The 20,157-nt window shown below is 39.1% G+C and overlaps 1 protein-coding gene and 2 long non-coding RNA genes across 3 annotated transcripts in view; 2 read left to right on the forward strand and 1 right to left on the reverse strand.

Annotated features, from left to right (window-relative positions):
* Positions 1-13,662, reverse strand: part of LOC309868587 — a 31,974-nt gene extending 18,312 nt beyond the window's left edge. The window contains exons 1-2 of the long non-coding RNA XR_014313738.1: positions 13,530-13,662; positions 2,396-2,548 (exon numbers count right to left, since the gene is read on the reverse strand). This is a non-coding gene — a long non-coding RNA (uncharacterized lncRNA). The remainder of the gene's footprint in view (positions 1-2,395; positions 2,549-13,529) is intronic.
* Positions 12,816-19,712, forward strand: LOC309868589. The gene is made up of 2 exons (XR_014313739.1): positions 12,816-13,074; positions 19,422-19,712. It is a non-coding gene; the product is annotated as an uncharacterized lncRNA (long non-coding RNA).
* Positions 13,702-19,712, forward strand: KCNJ8 (potassium inwardly rectifying channel subfamily J member 8; the record flags this gene model as incomplete). The annotated part of the gene is made up of 2 exons (XM_082738599.1): positions 13,702-14,075; positions 18,040-19,712. The coding sequence occupies 2 exons, from the start codon at positions 13,702-13,704 to the stop codon at positions 18,938-18,940; spliced, it is 1,275 nt and encodes a 424-aa protein (XP_082594725.1). The 3' UTR covers positions 18,941-19,712.
* Positions 19,713-20,157: the final 445 nt, after the last annotated feature.

Raw genomic sequence — 20,157 nt, forward strand, 5'->3', positions numbered from 1 at the left:
TCAAGCCGTGTATCGGGCTCCTCACTCAGCGTGGAGTCTGCTTGTCCCTCTTCCTCTACCTCTGCCTCTCCCCCACCTCATGCTCTCCCTCTCAAATAAATAAATAATTTCTTTTTCTATGGGTAGTAGCAAATTTCCCTTAGCCATTCATGCTATGATCACCAATGTCCTCTTTCTAAATTGACAAAGTCAAGGGAATCATACCTGGCTACCTGATTAAATAAGTTAATTGGCTCTAAGAGGAATGCTCTCTATGACCTTTGTGCCACCAACTATCATAGATCATTTGCAATTATATACTACACACTAATGGCAAAGAGCTTTGTTTTCTGACCATTATTTTTGTCACTTAATCTGCCCACCATATAAAATAAGTAATGTGTTCATAAGCAGCAATAATATAACACTATTTAATGCCACTTCATTCTCATTTTTCTCTTAGAGCTACACTATGCACTATTTATACACATTATCAGTTATTGTTAAGTGAAAGACTATTGACCTTTAAAATTATCAGAGTCAAGTGGATTTAGACCAGTCTTCCATATCTAGGTATTTGCTCTTTGACCCATAGTAGTTGGGGTTTTGTTCCAACACTAATTAAGTAAAGAGCAATTTTTAAAAAATCATCTTGTTTAGACATCCAGAACGTTCATCAAGCCTTTGAATGTAGACATAAAAAGAATTTTCAACTGTTTAAATCCCTTAATGTGTATCTCTTTCACAGGTCACAATGTATCCTCCAACCCCTCACCCTGTGTGCATGTCACCTCCCCCCCCCCACTGTGCACATATCTGCTCACATTTTCTCTTGCTGTCTTAAATTAGAATAAAGCTGCATGAATCTTTTCATCACATATTAATACAATGCATAGAAAAGTCAAATATGGGTACCTACAATGCCCAGCATGAAGAGAAATTCTTATAACTACAATAGTATTTAAGTGTATCTTCTAGCCCTAATGCTACTTTAGGAAGACACTTCACTTCTAGATGAATCATAAAATGTGTTTTCAGTGAGAGAAGATTCAATGTGTTTTTTTGTTCCCCCTATCATTTTTTTTAAGATAACCATGGCAACATATTGCTGGGTTATAGTGAGCAGGCTCTTTTTAGTTCAACAAAGAAATGATAATGGTTGTCATAAAAGTAATGACCTGGTCTGGGCATCTGTGAAAGAAAGAAGGTTGTCTCCTTACTAAAGGATGTTACAGGAAAACAAACTTGGGTTTTTCATCTCGACTAATTATTTTATGAATATCTGCTATGTGTTTACCTTTCGGTAAATCAGGTGTGATTTAAGAAGATTATTTGTTAGGGTAGCACAGAGCTTTCTAGTGTGTGAAAAATAGTATGAAATCTTCTGAAATAACTATCTTTATTGTACTTCTTTCCTGGGGAAAGAACTGAGATTAGAATTTAAATGAATCACCTCAAATCTGAATCTGTCTCCAGAGATGGCACTCTATGCACCAGCGGATGGGAGTGCAGAGATGGGTGTGTTGCTGAAAAGACACATCTGCCTTGAAATCAAGGGAACACAGAATTATGGGTCCTAAGACAAGTTTGGGCTGGGCCAGCTCTAACAGCTTGTTTGGGGACAGTCCACTTGCTCAATTCCGTCTTTCTATCTCAATCTTCTCCACTTCCTTCTACCCTTCTATGCCATTCTATATCCTTCCTCTACATCTTTCTCACCTTGCCTGTAACCTTGATCACTCATATCTCCAATGAAATCATCTAGCACCAGGACCCTCAACCATCTCTACTTCTCAGATTGTCCATTTCAAAGTATCAATCAAGGCATCTACTTTGTGGAGCTCATCTTTCTATCTTATGCATGACTGGACAACTTTTCACTACTTTGAGTCAGGTATTGAACTCTGGCCTAAATAGCTGTGGTTGGATATTATACGCCAGTTGGAAGTAATAGCCCACGCCAAGGAAAATGTAACACAGGCTGGAGAGTGAAGTGAAAGCAAGAATACAAGCCAAAATCACAACCAGTAGTTCAGAAAAAGAGTGGTGATACCAAGCTGGCTACTGATTATTTTTATTTGGGGGGGAAAAATTAAGGGAGGGAGAACCATTCTTCTATCACATAAGCAGTGATCACTAAACCCTTTGGACATTCTTGACATGGTCCCACACCCTACAAGGATGTAATTTTCTTTTAAAGAAGAAAACAAAACAAAATTTCCTGCCATAAGTCATCACCTCCAAATATTGACTTTTAAGCCCAAGTTTTATTTCCCTGTGGGAATGACTGCATAACTCACAGCCTGTGAGACACTTTTCCACAACCACCCATTCAAAACAAGCAGTAACACCCACCTAGAATTGCACTCTCTCCCCATTTTAGGATCCCCAACACATAGGACAATTACAAGCATACCTTAGATAGAAGCACCAGTTCTTCCCAGGGACCTGCCACTCTCAGACACTTAGAAGTGCCAAGCACTTGGCCAAGGTACTGAATTTGCTGTGACATTGGCCAACTGGAAGAGAGAGGTGGCAAAAGGCTGTGATTTGGGGTATAGGATTTCACCTGGAAAAAGCAGCTTTTTTTTTTTCCCCCACTTGACTGAACTTCTAGCATATGTTAAGTTCAGTAAAATATTATATTGGAAACACAAGGCATCTAGGCTCTAGGCCAAAAAACTTAGGGAAAAAATTAGCAAGCCTAATATTTCATGAAAAATTCTTGGCTTAAACAACATTTTAATAAAGCTTAACTATGTGTGCCAATAAAGCAGAGAAATGACATAATGACTTATGATTTAAATATCATATAATCTCTGTAATGTCTAGTACCATCTTGTATCAAACAACACAAAGAAGCAAAATTCCTGGGGGAAGAAGAAAAGAGCTATGTGAAGTCATTCAGATACTAGTAGAATGCATATTTGCATAAACTATCTCATTAAAAAATTTGATGAAAGGATAATTACAACTAACACATATTGAGCAGATATGATATGAGCCTCATAAGTATAATCTCATTTAATCTTGACAAAAATTCTACAAGACAAACATTATCACCACTTTATAATTGGGGTTCAGATTGGCCAATTTGCCCAAGGTTTAGTAGAACAGAGATTCAGGTAGTCCAACCTCAATGCCCACACTCTTGGACATGTGCTGTATTAGACTAATGATTCAGTTAGTGAGTCCATTGAGTTCTCTTGGAAATAAATGATTTACATGGTCTGTGATATTTCATAAAGAAAAATTATGTTGGCCTATAGAGAATATATTGAAAAAAGGAAGTGGACCAGGAATTAGAAGACCTGAGTTCTAGTCTTGGTTCTGTCACATATTGGATGTGTGACCTTGGATTAATCATTTAAAGTCTGAGTTTCCATTTCCTCATTTGCAAAAAGGAAAACAAAAAGGCATGATAACTACTCTGCCAGCTTCAGTGAGTTTTTGTGATTCTCCAATTAAATGGCAATGAAAGGATTTTGTAATTTGAAAAGCACATTCTGACATGAAATATCACTACGTATACCACATCTTAATAGTATTATGTGGGATTATTTTGTAAGTCACAGAATAAGCTTTCTCCCTTTTAAAAAATTAATATGATTCCAACTTTACAATGGTAGGATGATATATTCATACTGAGGTATTATACAAAAATGGCTCTAGAATATTGTTATCCTTGGGGTTCTGGAAAGGGCAAGTGCAAAATCAATCTGTTGAGGTATAACCTAGACGTCCTGGAAAGGGGGGAGGAGGAGCAACAGAATTAATTCACATTCAAAATTAAAACCACGTGAGAAAATGAACCATCATGATGAGAAGCAAGAGACACAATAAATAGGAATATTACGCAAGGACTAGAAATATTAAAACAATCTATAAGAGATTTAAAAATATGTATATTTGCCAATCGGTTTTAAAAACATGCTCAACATCATTCTTCACTAGGAATGCAAATAAAAACAGCTCAAACTACAAAGACTGACCACGGCGAGGTCTGGCGAAGCTGGGACTCCCAGACACGGCGGAAGCGAGTGTAAATGGCACAACCTTCATGGAAAACAGGCAATTTCTCTAAGGCTAAATATATGCCTATACCAGGATGCAACAATTTCATTTCTGCACTTGTATCCGAGGGAAATGAGTGTTTTTGTCACAAAAAGACTTGTACAGAAATGCTCATAGTAGCTTTATTCATACTAGTCCAAAAAAAAAACCCAAAACAGCCCAAATGCCCATCAACAAGAGAATGGGTAAATAAATGATGGCTTCTTCACATGATGAAATACTTAGCATATAAAATAACATAGCCAAACCTTCACAAATATGTGGGGTACAGGAAGTCAGGTACTGAAGAGTACCTATGCTAGGAGCCCAGAGACACACATCTCAAGAATAAGCAAAAGAAACAGACCATGAAATAAGTCATAACAGAGTTAGCTCTGGGAGAGAACAGTTACAGTCTGCAAAGGCGCAGAAGGCAATCTAGGGAGACAGACGTATTTTATGTCTTGATCTGTGAATCATGTGGTAGTTATGTGGTTGTAGGTACAGGTTTTTGAAAGGTAAGAGAAAGCAGATTAATTTGGATTGGACAAATGGAACTAATAAAAAAAAAGCCATTAAAATTAAAAATTCAATGGATGGGCTAAACAGCAATTAAGTTTAGATGCTGAGAGACTTCTTCCCATTGGAAACAGATCTAGAATGTACCCAGAATGCAGCACAGAACAAGCTGATAGAAAATATGAAGCAAAATGAGAAGATAAGAAAGACAGTATTAGAAGCTCTGAAATAGGGTCTTAGAGGAAAAAATGAAATACCCAGAGTGAAGATGACTTAAAGAGCCAAGAACTGTTCCTTAAAAAATTCAGACTCAGATGATTTCAAAATTATTGCCCTTTCAAGAAGCTAATCCCTATCCAATTAAACTATTCCAATCCACAGAGAAAGAACCTGCATCAATGCTTTTTGCAAAGACTCATAACCTGGGGTGCTTGGGTGGCTCATTAGATTAAGCATCAGACTCCTGATTTCAGTTCAGATCACGAGATCAAACCCCACGTTGGGCTCTGTGCTAGGCATGGATCCTGCTTAAGATTCTCTTTTCCTCTCTCTCTGTTCCTCACCCTGCACACTAGCTTTCTCTCTCTTGAAAAAAAAATAAAATAAAAAAATAAAAGGTCACCTGGCTGGCTCAGTCAGTTAAGCCTCCGGCTTTTGATTTTGGCTCCGATCATAATCTCAGTCAGGGTCCTTGGAAGGAGCCCAGGGCTCCACGCTCAGCAGAGAGTCTGCTTGAGGAACCTCTCCCTCTTGTTCTCCCACCACCACCACCTCCCCCAAACACGACACGTGTAGGCGTGCTCTTTCTCTCTTATATAAATAAATCTTTTTTAAAAATAAATAAATAATTAAAATTAAAATTAAGAGGATCCATAACTTTCATCCAAAACCAGACAGAAAGAACAGACAGAATAATACAGACCAATCTCACTTATAAATATTGATGCAAAAATCCTAAGTTAATATTAGCAAAAATGATTCAGCCTTATATTAAAATAATATATCACCATGACCACATGCAGTTTATCTCAGGAATGTAAAAACTGACATTTTTTAAATCCAGTGCTTTAATTTACCATACTAATTGGTCAAGGAAGAAACAAACACAAAAGCTATAAAGGAATTTTATGTAATTCACCATCCATTATTAATTTTAAAAAACCTAGAAAAGTAGAAAGAGCACACTACCTTAAAATGATAACTATGTAAATTATATATTCTCGAAGCATTTTTCTCAAAATCACTAAGGAGAAGAGCATGCCTTTTATAACCATTGTTATGGGCTACTGGCCCCAAAATACTAATAAATGCAGGTAAAGAAAATATTCAAATAATAAGTGATAAGTTAATTCAATACTAATTACGGAAGTTGTGTCAAAATTACCTTTTTTTTTAAGAAAATATGTTTTAAGTGTATCAGCCTGTGCCAAATCCTGTACATACTCACTTCACTTAATCTATACAACTCTGAGAGGTAGATGTTAATGTGTCCATTTTCCAGAAGAGGAAACAGTTTCAGTGTGATGGAGTAAGTTGCTCAAAGCCACCAACTAAGTAACTGGCAGCATGGCCAACTGATCCCGCATCTTTCTGACCCTAACACTCTGTAAGCTTAGACAAAAGGCCAAGCATATTTCATGTATTTTCCCGGTTCTGCAATTTTTTAAAAAAAAAAGTTTGACCCAACTGTACAATAAACTTACAGAAAGATCATATTATTACCCCATTTATTCTAACAATAAGTGAGATAATTTGGCATTTTAAATTAGTAACAAATATCAAATATTTAATTCTAATATGAACCTCTTTAGAAAAATGACCTTGCAAAAGCTTTCTGGCACAGAAAATTTTTACCTAAAGAAAAATCCAGGCCACTTAATAGCAGGAAAAAATAGCAGGAAAAAAAAAATCCTAGCAAATGATCATGAAATCTAAATCACTTTCAACCTTTATAATCCCTTTTGCAACTGGCACTTTTGAAAGGTGGCAATAAGGAATCACCCTACAGAGGGTTCTGGAAAATGTCAGGTTTCTCTTTCCAAGCACCGTATGAGTCACTGAGTTTTCAAAACATCGTGACGTGAAGCTTAGCAATAGATCAGGACATCGTTGGGAATTGCTCTTTTCCTAAAAGCTTCAGAAAAACCTGTGAAGAGTTCCTATGGCAAAAGATATCCCAGGCTCATGTGACGTCCCCTTTCTTTGGCACAAGAATATGAAAGCATAATTTCAAGGCTTGGAAGAATGAACAGTGACAGCCACTATTCCTCATCTTCTCTTGGAAGGGACCCCACCAACTTTATTTAGTATAGCATTTTGTACCCTACTGGCAGAAAATAATTACTACGGGTACTTCCTACTTGATTGAAGAAACCACTTTTCTCTTGGAGACATAGTAAAACAGACAGGTTAACATAGTATTAACATAGTAAAACAGACAGGTTGAATTTCTGGGCCCTTATTTTAACACCAGGGCCTTCGCTGGCTTCTTTTCAGTATTTAAATTCAAGAGTGGAGGAGCTACCAGTACAAGTGTTGGTTAGTAGCACTCTGAAGGTCAGTGAGGTCTCAAAAACAGTACTCTAGTCTATAAAGTGATTTTGTCATATCTCCTTAGTCTCAGGTTAGTAGAGATAGTTAAAGGAATCTGTGGGTCTATACCTTTCCCCCTTCCCACCTCCACACCCAGCTCAGATCCTTTGGACCATCACCCAACCAAAATCAACCCACTATATGAATAAGAACTGACAACTGATCAACCACCACATTCTACCTCTGAAACTGATAATATACTATGTTAATTACATTGAATTTAAATGTTTTTTTTAAAAAAAGAAGAAGAATCCAAAATGTATTAAGTACTTACTACAGGCCAGTCACTATGCTGGGCACTTGAATAGAGATTGTGTCATCCTGTCCTCCAGACAATTCTGAGTTTCTTATAACTGAGTGAGCAAGAGGGTCTCCAGGGGAACTTTCAAATGGGCATTATTTTATTATAACGATTTAATCCTTCTCATTACAGATATTTTCATTTGGGGGCCAAAGATTTGATATCTTATTCTACCTTCACTCAATAAAAGCCTGAAGGGACATAAAACAATGTTACCAGGTGTTTCTCATGTAGATGAACAATGGAGTAACAACTGTCCCTCGGAGACACTGTCCAGTGAGAAAAGCATGGCATTTGGGATCTGATGTTTTGAGTTTGTTGTAACTTTTCATCTACTAGATATTTGATTTTGGATAATTCATTTAGCTCTGCTCTAATGGACTCATGTGTAAAAGGAAGAAAACAACCCAACATGGCTGCATTAAGCATTAAGTCAATGTTTTTCAGAGCTTAGTATATGCAGACCCTCTCCATCTATTCTTTGGGTAAATGGAGAGATGGACAGATTAGTGAATCCCCTGCCACTCTCCCCAGCTTGCCCACTTTTTCTCTTCTCGATTAATATGTTGGTCTTCTTCCCTTTCTTCAAACACACCAAACTGTGTCCTTTATAATTGTTCTTGAGCTGCCTGAAGCACTCTTCCAGCCCCAACCCCCACACCCAAATGCCGGTTCATCACCTGAGTAGTCCTTTGTTCAAATTCCACCTTCTTAAAGAAGCTTTTCTAAACTGTATATAAAATTGCCAATTCCTGGCCCCGGTTACTTTCAATACTTATCCCCTGCTGTATTCCCCTTCTAAGTCTTGACACACACCGTTGATGACCACATAATGTATTACTCATTTACTTGCTTGCTCACAGCTTCCCCCACAAAATGCCTAGGTGCGGGGGCTTTGTTTTTTCACCTCGATGTACATTAAAAGGTTGTGATTGTTCTTAACGCCTCCATTCTTGACTTGCTGATCCACACCTCTGAGCTGGCATAAGTTTGAGGAGCTGAGCACGCAAGTTGAATGGATTCTTCTGTACGAATGGTGCTGATGGTTATCCATAAAGAAATGTGGTGGCCTAATTTCAAGGACAGTGAGGGATTACTTGGTATGTAAATAGATACATATATCAAAAAGAAATATTCTCTAAACTCACTGGAATAAATAAATAAGAAGAGTTACATTGTCATTCCCATTTCATGATAACTCAAAAAAAAATGAGTGTATAACATGCTGTTTTGATTACTAGTTTATGTAACAGTTTTATTAAACTGATTCCCAAGCAATATGTTCCAAAGTGGTTTATATGAGGACACTAATTAAAGCAGCATACCAAGCAAATAGACCAACCGTTATTTGGGCTGCTAACATGAATCGTTTCCATTGTCATTTTGAAGACTTTCCAAATTCTTACGTCTAATATGGCTCAGGAAGTCCAAGAGTTCGAAATTCACAAGTCTAGTCAGAGGCAAGGTCATTAAATGCCAGGACTTCACTCTTTATCTAGAGAATACTTTCAAGGACTACACAGATTTGTACTAGATGATCAAAGCAGCAGACAATTGGAAAAAGCATCAGCCTAATACTTTCTCCACTTGTTTGAAGGCACCTGACAAACTTTGTTTTTAGGAGAACGGGAATTGCAGAAATGTCTTTATCCACAAACAAAACGCTCATACGGTCTAGAAGGAACTTAACAGATGTTTACTTAAAAGTGAACAGATATCCTTGAATTGCTTCCCAATTGCATACATTTCCCTGGTATGCAACATAAACAGATTCTAACAGAATTCTTAAAGTCTTATAGTCAAGAAAATCATAAGATTTTAATAGTTTAGCTCTGTTCTACATTTCTTACTGGTCTCCTCAAGAGTGATGCACAAATTAGTCTTCACTCTTAAAAGAACAAATGGGTAAATTATAGAACAGTTAAGAAAACACATGTAACTTTTAGTGGGTGGTAGCAAAATAGTGATTAAACAAGTATACCAATAAAATAAACCTTAAGTAGTAAACATGTTCTTAAAAAATTAATTGAGGGACACCTGAGTGGCTCAGCTGGTTAAGTGGCTGCCTTCGGCTCAGGTCATGATCCCAGTTGATCCCAGCGTGCTGGGATGGAGTCCCACATCGGGCTCCTTGCTCAGCAGGGAGCCTGCTTCTCCCTCTGCTTCTTCCTGCCTCTCTGCCTGCTTGTGTTCACTCTTGCTCCTCTCTCTGACAAATAAATAAATAAAATCTTTAAAAAAAATAAAAAATTAATTGATTTCCTGAACAAATTTCTCAAGATAAATTTAAATGTTCACATTTGGGCCATAATATGAGAAAAGGAAGACCGATAGTGAGAGTAATTTATATCAATCAATAATAAATAGTTGACCCTTGACCAACTTGAAGGTTAGGAGTGCTGACCCCACACGCAGTTGAAAATTCATGTATAACTTTTGACTACCCCCCAAAAAATTTACTAATCATTTAACTTCGATGGGAAGCCTCAGGGATGACATAAGCAAGTATGTTACCATGTATTTTGTATGTTAAATGCATTATATACTGTATTCTTACAATAAAGTAAACTAGAGAAAAGAAGCCTTTATTAAGAAAATCACAAGGACTGATGTAATGAGCACAGGGTATTATACAAGACTGATGAATCACTGAACTCTACCTCTGAAACTAATAATACATTATATTAATTAATTAAATTTAAATTTTTTTTAATTTTTTAAAAACCCAGAAAATCACAAAGAAGAGAGAACATTTATAGTACCATACTGTATTTATTGAAAACAATCTGCCCAGAACTGGACCCACGCAGTTCAAACCCACGTTGTTCAAGGGTCCCCCCTGTCACAATAAATACCACAGTCAGCTCTGATTCTTCTCCCTCCCATTACTGATTCTGTGTAACATTCCTTTTGTATATATTTGCTTATTAGCCCCAGACCTCATTCCTTCTCTAATTAATATAATAGTTTCCAGTATCCCCTTCTGCCAATCACAGAGTTCTGGAGCCCAAGAAACTCTACTCAGAAACGCAATTCCAAAGCCCCTGCTTCCTGACCAGTCCTACTAAATCAGACTTAACGTGTCTACCTACTGAAAACTGCCCACCCCCCCAACTCCTTTGTTGAGCATTTAAGGCCCTCTATGCATTTATTTTCAAGTCCCTGACATGGTTTTCAGTCTTACCTTTTCCTTGCATTGGTCCAAAGTATTTTTTCAGCACTTCTGTCATTTGAGCTGTGATCAGCCAGAAGCTTAGGACACAAAGAGAAAGAAGCTGGAGGCTTGCCTCCAGCAGCCCTCAGACTCTTGGGGGGTGAGTGGTGGAGGGGACAAGTACATGAAAAATACATGTGTTGAGAAGAGTGGCGACAGAGGCTGCCCAGGCAACCCTGGACTCAGGCGTCCAGTCTGGCCATCTTATTGACCTTGTTTCGTCAATGTTAATTCTTTCAGTTCTGCGCTAAGACGTGGCCCACTCTGGCCAGTACTCCACAGTTTCGTCCCTGATGTTTCCTTTCTGTGGAACGGCCTTTTTTGGTTTTCTGCATACCCCAAATATATCTGGCGGGAAGGCCGCATCAGATGTCAACTAATCCATGAAGCTTTCCTTATTGTCTTTGTCTTAATCTCTCTCATTTGAATTCCTAAGGCACTTGGTTTGTAGTTCCCTTTCTCATTCTAATCACATCCTTGCTTGTATTGTAGTTCATTATCCAAGTCTTGTTTCTTTTACTACAACTGTCTGCCTTACAGAAACCTAGAAAAGGAAAAAAAACCACCCTTCACAAAAGAGAGTGTTCAATGAACCTTCCCCAAGCTAAAAGAATACGGAATAAATTGTACACTAAACTCAATTGTAAAACAGAACAATGAGGGGATTAACTATACAAATTGATCCCCACACACTTAGAGTAAATCTACTACATAAATTACTGTAAAAATTAATGTCAGTAGAGATGAGAGCTGCCACTAACAGAGAGCAACCTGGGCTGAAAGGGGTTAAGCAGATCTATCCACAATGGGAAAAAATTCTTCATTGCCTTTATTAAAGACTAATTTTAGGTCTTTTGGTAATTAAATGAACACACTGTTTATGCTCCATACGATATCTGCCCTGAGTCTTGGAAAATACGTGAAATTTCCAAGAATTAAAGTTTCCATTAACACAAATGCCAAATCAGGAGGACTGACCTGTGGGAGAAAGCACATTTGTCTTTCCTGGAGCCTATTCAAAAAACTATAGAAAGATATTTACTATATAACCTTTCTTGTGCGCAATTGCTGAATGTTTAATCATTCAGGCCATCTAGACAAGATCAGGAAACTGCAACATTTCAGAAAGTAATCAAGTACAGAAGAATGACCGTTTGAGTTCTAAAGTGTTGACAGCGATCCCTTTTGGGGGAAAACTTTCTCATTGGAAGAAACCTCGGCTTTTTTTTTTTTTTTTTTTTCTTTTCCTCTTTCTTCTTTCTTTTCGGAGGCGGGGGTTGGGGTGGTCGTTGCATGCCAGTGTGTGTGTGTGCGCGCGCGCTTCCTTGGTTAATTCCCTCAGAATTAGCTTTGACTGGTGAAGAAACACTTTACTTAGAGTGGGTTCCAAACCTCTTCCACCTGCATAAGATCCACTAGATGGAAATTTAATGTAAATTAGTGTGTGCACACAGCTTGAACACCTTGGAAAACTGTTTTCTGAGCCCTATATCTGGTTTTATTCAATCTTAAGCAGCCCAGTGATCTACCCAGATTACAAAATAAAAAATAAATTCTCTTTACGTCAGTGAACTTGGACTCTAAGTTCTCTCTCCTGAGCTGGGAGCCTTTTAAAGACGCGCGAGCACGCTGGCAGCTGGGGGTCGCAGCTCCTGGGAAAGAGCTAGTTCCACAGGTCCCGCCCTCCGCACCCTCTCCTTGCCCCTCCCTCTGGCCGGCTCCCCACCTCCACGGGATGCGCCTTCTCCCACTCCCCTCCCGCCGCCACCTCGCCGACTTCAGCTGCCGCGGAGGTCTCACCCGCGTCAAAGCCGGAACTGGGAGGCTGATTTGTGGAGGTCCTCTCCCCTCTCCCCCCGGCCCCTCCTCCGTCCAGAGCGAGGGCCCCGGGAGCAGAGCCGAGTAGGGGGAGGGGAAGATCCACACCCATCCCCCTTCCTCTAGCCCTCCCGCGTTCAGATGCAATTGCACCTTTTATTATTTTAACTCTTCTCTCTAGGACGCGCGGCCCCCGGATCTGTCCCTCCGGCGTCCGCGGTCCCTGCGCCCGCGCGCCGGGATGGGAAAGCGAGGGACCTGCCCGAGGTCGGCCGGCGTGTGCGGGGAGGTGCAGCTGCCGCGCCCGCGGCTCAGAGTCTGTAAGTTTCAACGCTCCTCCCGGGGAGGGGAGGGGGAGGCTGTTCGCATCCCCGCAAATGCTTTAAAATGCCAAACACAGCAGAGGTTTACAGTGTTGAATGGACTTTCCGGGGCACACTCTTAACCCCATCTGCAGCTCGCAGGCTGATGTCCGGGCTTTTCCTGCAGCTTCTGCGTTTGATCCCTTCCACTGTAAAGTTTTCAGTTTATACTATTATGAATTCCACTGGGAATTCATAATTTTTAAAATGCAATTCATACTTCTTTAAAACTTAAGGTACTTCATCATTTTCAAGTTACGGAGCACATCGCTTCTTATTATTATTATTTTGTCAAATTTCACTAAGCATGTTATTTATACTGCGCAAGAGGCAACGGCCTTTTCTTTGCGTACTTCTAAAAATAACGGAGGAAGAATTTACTCTTTACTTTTCGTATTACTATATGGTCTAAATAATAAATGGCTCGTGATACCCAGCTGGCTTTAATTTTCATCATAGACGCCGCGTGTTTGTATTTTTGCACTCGTCTATAAACGCGGTTAATCTCAGGAGTAGTGTTGAGCCTGCTGTTTACAGGAAGGCTCCTGGTTTTGTTTAACTCGGGCTATGCCCATATGTGTTCAAAACGATAAGGAAAATTGGAACGGTTCCGATTCAGACCAAATAACTTCCCCGCGATCCCGGAACTCAAGCACAAACTAGATTCGTGTTTAGAGTAGTAAAGGCATACCTCAGTTTGCATGTCACCTGGCACGTATAGCCACATCCTTGAGTGCAAGAACTGAAGAGGTGAAGTGGGGGAGGGGAAGGTTTTAAATCGTTTCCCTTCTGCAGGAGGACTTTCCGAGGGAAGGAGAGGCAGGTTCGAGACAGGTGAATAGGCTGGCTATGGTGACGGGACGATGTTGGCCAGAAAGAGCATCATCCCCGAGGAGTATGTGCTGGCGCGCATTGCCGCGGAGAATCTACGCAAGCCGCGCGTGCGAGACCGCCTCCCCAAAGCCCGCTTCATCGCCAAGAGTGGGGCGTGCAACCTGGCGCACAAGAACATCCGTGAGCAAGGACGGTTCCTGCAGGACATCTTCACTACCTTGGTGGACCTGAAATGGCGCCACACGCTGGTCATCTTCACCATGTCGTTCCTCTGCAGCTGGCTGCTCTTCGCCATCATGTGGTGGCTGGTGGCCTTCGCCCATGGGGACATCTACGCTTACATGGAGAAAAGTGGAACGGAGAAAGGTGGTTTGGAGTCCACGGTGTGTGTAACTAATGTCAGGTAAGAATGCAGTGGGATGAAGCAGGGACTGAAAGCAGGATAGAAAGAAATACTAAACTGCCCTTTCTCCCCTAGCACAGTCCTTTTGTTGAAAGCGAAATAAAGCACTTACTTTAGTACCTTCAGCCACGAAGAAGGAAAAAAAAAAATCCTAATCTAAAACAATAAGAATCTTTAAATGCAGCTTTATGGATGAGGAAGCTCTGAAAATGTGGACTTTCGATTTCTCTGGTTAACTTTAAAAATACTGTATCAGTAATTTAAAGAATGGTTGTGATGCAAAGGATTCCACAGCGCGCATTACTCAAAAAAAAAAAAAAAAAAAAAAAAAAGCACCCATTCAGTTTTCAGTGCGGTGGGGGGGGGGGGGCTGCTGTCCATAGTTCTGGTGTCCACAAGTCAATATATCTGATCGACAAAAATATTGTGCAAATTTTAGTAATATTTTCCCCAGACTTCTCTTACCCATGACATTTTCAGAAATCCTGAGGAAAATGGGAACAACTGGTGTAGAGGTATCCTAGATTAAAAATCCATTAAAAAAATGAAATAAATAGATATAAGCCCTTCTTTACCAAGATTATCTTAAATATTTGGTTGCTTGCATTGGATTAAAAATTTTTAAAAAGTTATGCTAAGATGTAGAACTAGAAAAAAATAGTTTTTAGTGGAAATTGGTCCAAGGTTTTCATGGAGATTATAGAGAAGTGACTTAATGTTGTGGTTTTCTTTACAAGTTTTAATAGAATAGGAAAAAGTCCTCAGACTGCCTAACGTTTGCTTCTTTCTCTTATGTTGTTTTCCAAAAGTAAGTAGAATGAATTTGATTTCAGTCATTCTCACATTTTCACAGGGCCTAAGAACATTTAGTTGGGGTGATCTGTCTTTTAATTTGTTTTGTTTGAAGACAGAAAGAGCTCATTTATATCAACTGCATAAATATTCACTCTGAAGCGAAACAATGCTAATAATACTGGAAACTCTGCCAGAATATTTTCCAAGTACTATTCCAGATTCACATAGTGTACAAAGCGAAGCAAGTTGAGCAAGCACTATTCTGCCAGGCAACTGTAAAGCATGAGACCTTTCCTGAACCCAAAATCTTCTGAAATTAGCATACCACTGCAAGAAGCAGAAACCCAGACTGTGAACTGGTCTGTCCTTAGTATCCGCAATGCCAACGTATCAGGGAGGGGTGCAGCATTTGTGTGCCAAGATCACACATCACAGATTTCAGCTCGGATTTTGAGGAAAGAAAAATATATTTAATTGATCCATTGCCTTTATCATCAAGTAGATATTATTTTCTTGTCTTAACTTTTCACAAAATTTGTCTCCAAGAAAATATAGATGAAAAATGTTGGTGGTCATCAGCATACCAGATACAATGGAAACGATTAAAACGCTGCGTTTAACAGACATTTGTAGGCTACATATCGTTATCTATAATATTCCTCTTTAAGAAATTTATGGGCACTAATATTGGTGAATCAGTTTCATATCAAGATAAATGTTTAATAAACATATGGTAGACCGTCATAAAATCAGATAAAAGAAAGAACAATGATAAGCCTCAAAAATAAATGACAGATTTTAATTACAAGACAAATATGTTGGCTTTTCCTGTGAAAGAGGAGTCATAAAGCAGTTTATTAAAGATGTATCATCACAAGTGGCATCCTTTCCTTGATTTTTTGGAAGAACTTATGGAGTGCACTGGTTGTTAAAAGCTGTTTTACTACTAGCTCTTCTTTCTTCACCAGATGTGTATGGAGGCACATCTATCCCTCTGATGCATTCCTGCTGGTGGGAACATTCAGTTTACTGTGAGAAATGGTGTCGCAAATATAAGGAGACAAAGTTGATCTTATTAGCCTGACAATTTTCACATTTCTAATTATACTTACCTAAAAAACTTTACTTGACATCTTTTAAGATTAAAATCTTACTAATTTTGTTTTAATGTTATGATATTATTTGTGCTTTAAGCTCAGTGTGCAGCTTAATCATAACAAACCATATATGATACAATTTTTTCACCAAAAATATAGAAATAAAAATCTCCAGTCTCTCCCAAAGGGAATTTAAAAGATGCCTAATAATGTTTCTTATTATTTGTATTTTCTTTCAGAAGTTCACTGTCCCACCATTTTATCGAAATTAGACACACCTTATTGTGACAGTTACTCACCGGGATGTCCAAATAACATTTTACCATTCTCATTTTAGGATGGCTCACTTTCCCTTTCATGTGGATGACTTTTCCAAAATGAGTCAGAAAATAAACCACTGTATCTCTTCTTACTCAGCCTAACTCCCTCTGTAGCAGAACAAAGGAGCAACAGAACACTTTCATCTTTTGAGGGCATGACAGGTGTCCATGAAAGACTAGGTCTTGCTACCATAGAATGTTTAGAATTAAATTCACTTGTAAAAGAAACAATATGTCAAACATGTAACATAAACAATATGTAAAATAAGGCACTTGAATAGTCGCTCAATCCATTAAAACGAAATGTCTGGGAATATTTATCTCCAGGCTGTTCCCTGAAGTATATAGACCTTATTAGAAATCAGCATTGGGTCTGAGCCCCTCCTCTGGGGTCCATCCTTATTCTTCCCCAAGTTTTTGGATCATATAACACATCTGTGTAGCTAGTGCAAAAAGCAATCATTGTGGTTTTCCATTAATCTTTTTAGCAACAAAAGGGGTTAAAAGGCAATTGTTATACTCCCCTTAAAAGTTAATCAAGAGAATCATTTATGCTTACCCCTCATGGTGTTGCACAAAAGTGCAGTGTGTGTACTTGGTATTCAAATGTTTAAGCATTTTGCTCACTCGTTGTGCATGGCATTAATGGATAAATTATATGGATAGCCTACGTATGGTTAATCTTCTGTAAAATTAGAGAAGTTTGAAATTGGCATGGGGCAAACACAGGATTACCCTGTTTTTGTTAAGAAGTCACAGCCATATAGGATATGTAGTTAAGTGAATAAATTAATCTTAAGAATAACCAAATGTGGTGCATCTTAAGCATTCACCTGAGAGCTTTTCAAAAGTCTTATCCAGGTCGACCTTGGACCTACGAAATCAGTGTTTACATTGAGCTATGTGGAAGAGATATACGACATGAAAAAGCTTCCCAAGAAAATACTGACATGTGTTCACTCTGCCTTTGCCTCTTTCAGAGCACCAAGCCAGAATTGAGAGCTTTCAAGTTCTCCTTAATTATGTGATCTTGACACAGTTACTTACTAATCTCTGCCTCAAATTTTTCCCTTAATAGCCTCAGTATTCTGTAAAATTAGAGAACAAAATGAAACAATCAATAAAAGTTTTCTTTCCAAATGGCAAAACATTAAAATATTTTTTTTTACTAAAAATACTAGTACTTTTGAATGATGTGTTTTGTACCACCTTTAGCCCTGTGCTTTCTCTGCGTAAGGTACATGGTAAGTGTTAGCCAATGAATATGATTTTAAGGGTTATAAATAATAAAAAGTACACTTAATACTCAGGACCTTCCCATATGACTCCAGTCACTTAAACTCAAATATGCAATAAATAACAAACATCTATCTGATAAGAAGTTTCTCCAAGTAAACTATGCCACTGTGAAAGTATTTCACAAAGTAAAATACGTCCTTAAATACAAGTATGTATTTATTATTTTAACTTATTATTATAATGCTTTCATATACATAGGTCCATCATTACATGATGTAGAAAACAATAGACTGAATTCCAGAAGTCTGGAAGTAGATGCATTCCAATGAGAGAGAGGAAGAGAGAGAAAGTGCTTGTGTTCAGAATCAGGCATTTGACAAGTTAAATTGCCAAGTCTTTCCAAAAGCGTTTAATAGCCTTTGGAGGAAGAACATGGAAAATTCAGCTTGGCATGTTATTTCATTATGCAAAATATGATCTGATGGCACCGTTTTCTGATATCATTCCTTACAGATCTTTCACTTCTGCTTTTCTCTTCTCCATTGAAGTTCAAGTGACCATCGGATTTGGAGGGAGAATGATGACGGAGGAATGTCCTCTGGCCATCACAGTCTTGATTCTCCAGAACATCGTAGGTTTGATAATCAATGCAGTCATGTTGGGCTGCATTTTCATGAAAACAGCTCAGGCCCACAGAAGGGCAGAAACCTTGATTTTCAGCCGCCACGCTGTGATTGCTGTCCGAAATGGCAAGTTGTGCTTCATGTTCCGTGTGGGCGACCTAAGGAAGAGCATGATCATTAGTGCCTCAGTGCGCATCCAGGTGGTCAAGAAGACAACCACACCCGAAGGGGAGGTGGTGCCTATTCACCAGCTGGACATACCCGTTGATAACCCAATTGAGAGTAATAACATTTTTCTGGTGGCCCCTTTGATCATCTGTCATGTGATCGACAAGCGCAGCCCTTTGTATGATATTTCAGCAACTGACCTCGCCAACCAAGACCTAGAGGTCATAGTGATTCTGGAAGGAGTGGTTGAAACTACCGGCATTACCACACAAGCAAGAACCTCCTATATCGCAGAGGAGATCCAGTGGGGCCATCGCTTTGTGTCTATTGTAACTGAGGAGGAAGGAGTGTATTCTGTGGATTACTCTAAATTTGGCAACACTGTTAAAGTAGCTGCTCCCAGGTGCAGTGCGCGAGAGCTGGATGAGAAGCCTTCCATCCTGATTCAGACCCTCCAGAAGAGTGAACTATCCCATCAAAATTCTCTGAGGAAGCGCAATTCCATGAGGAGAAACAATTCCATGAGGAGAAATAACTCCATCCGAAGAAACAACTCATCGCTCATGGTGCCCAAGGTGCAATTCATGACTCCAGAAGGAAATCAGAACACATCAGAATCATGACAGCAAGCCAACCTCAAGAAAATCTGTTATCACGTGGTGGTGGTTTGGGCAAATCACAGTCGGACTGCACCAGAGCTGGAAACCAGCAATTTGTTCTATATCTTATGCACCAAATGATACTCATATTCAAGCAACAGCGCTTTCTGTGTCACTAACCAGTAACACAAGGCGGAGGTTTCATGGCTGACACTCGCCTCACACATGTGGCATCTGCAGTGACATGCTTCTGTTATGTAGAGGAAATAGTATGCTCTCCTTTCTCTCAATTCGAAACCCGAGAATTCCATTAGTAGTGATAGGCCTTGAGTACCAAAGTTGGCCAAGGAATGATTCTGATTGAAATGCATTGTACTTGAAACCACAGATCTCTCTGTTTCCATTGGTCACTCTGAACGCAAGTAGGATGGGGAGGGGAACCCCAAAAGGGTGCTGTTAACACCTCTTGTATATCAACCAATATGTTGCCTTCTCCTTTTTCCAGATTCTGTGCCTGATAAGAAGCCTGAGGCAAAAACTGCTTCTCTCTACGTGCTTCTAAACAGATTGCTGTCACTTACTTCTTCACAGTGACCTTTGCAGGTTTCTTCGTCCTCCTTGAGACAGCCTGTTGGTGGAACTGGGCAAAGAGCTTTGGAGAAAAGCTAAGAACGTTCCTGTCTCACTTAGGACTGGATCCCCAAAAGTGACAGTTATTTCTTTTGGCTTCTCACTTCTTAAAAGTCCCCACAGGGAAATACTGTATTGAATATTTTATTAAAATATTTTCTTTGTATTCATAGTAGTTTTGTGATTTCTCTTTCACAAAATTATCAGTAGTCAAAGCTCAAGGGAAAAAAACCAACAACATTTTTAGAGGCACGTGAAAGAGATATTATACAGTAGTAACACCTCTCAGACCTTCCTATCTTTGAAATTGGTTATTCCAAGGGAACTACATTTTTTTTGGTCTCATTTTGATTTTACTCACTTCCAAGATTTGAAATGTTTTCTTAGCTCTTCTACCTGAACCTGATGTATCGTGGAAATCTTATATTTTTTTCTTTGGATCTCCAACCTCCCTTCTTAAAATTCTGCTCTCTTCCTAAATTCAGGCCTGGCATATGTTGGTTTAGGGTTATCTCACTTGCTAAAGTGAGATTTTCTGTCAGAACTTGATTTCATCATCCTTAGCTCTTGTTTCTTCAGGGAAGGAGTGAGGGCACCCAGGGAAGCACTAA

This window comes from Mustela nivalis (genome assembly GCF_964662115.1).
Source record: "Mustela nivalis genome assembly, chromosome: 7".
Classification (NCBI taxonomy): Eukaryota; Metazoa; Chordata; class Mammalia; order Carnivora; family Mustelidae; genus Mustela; species Mustela nivalis.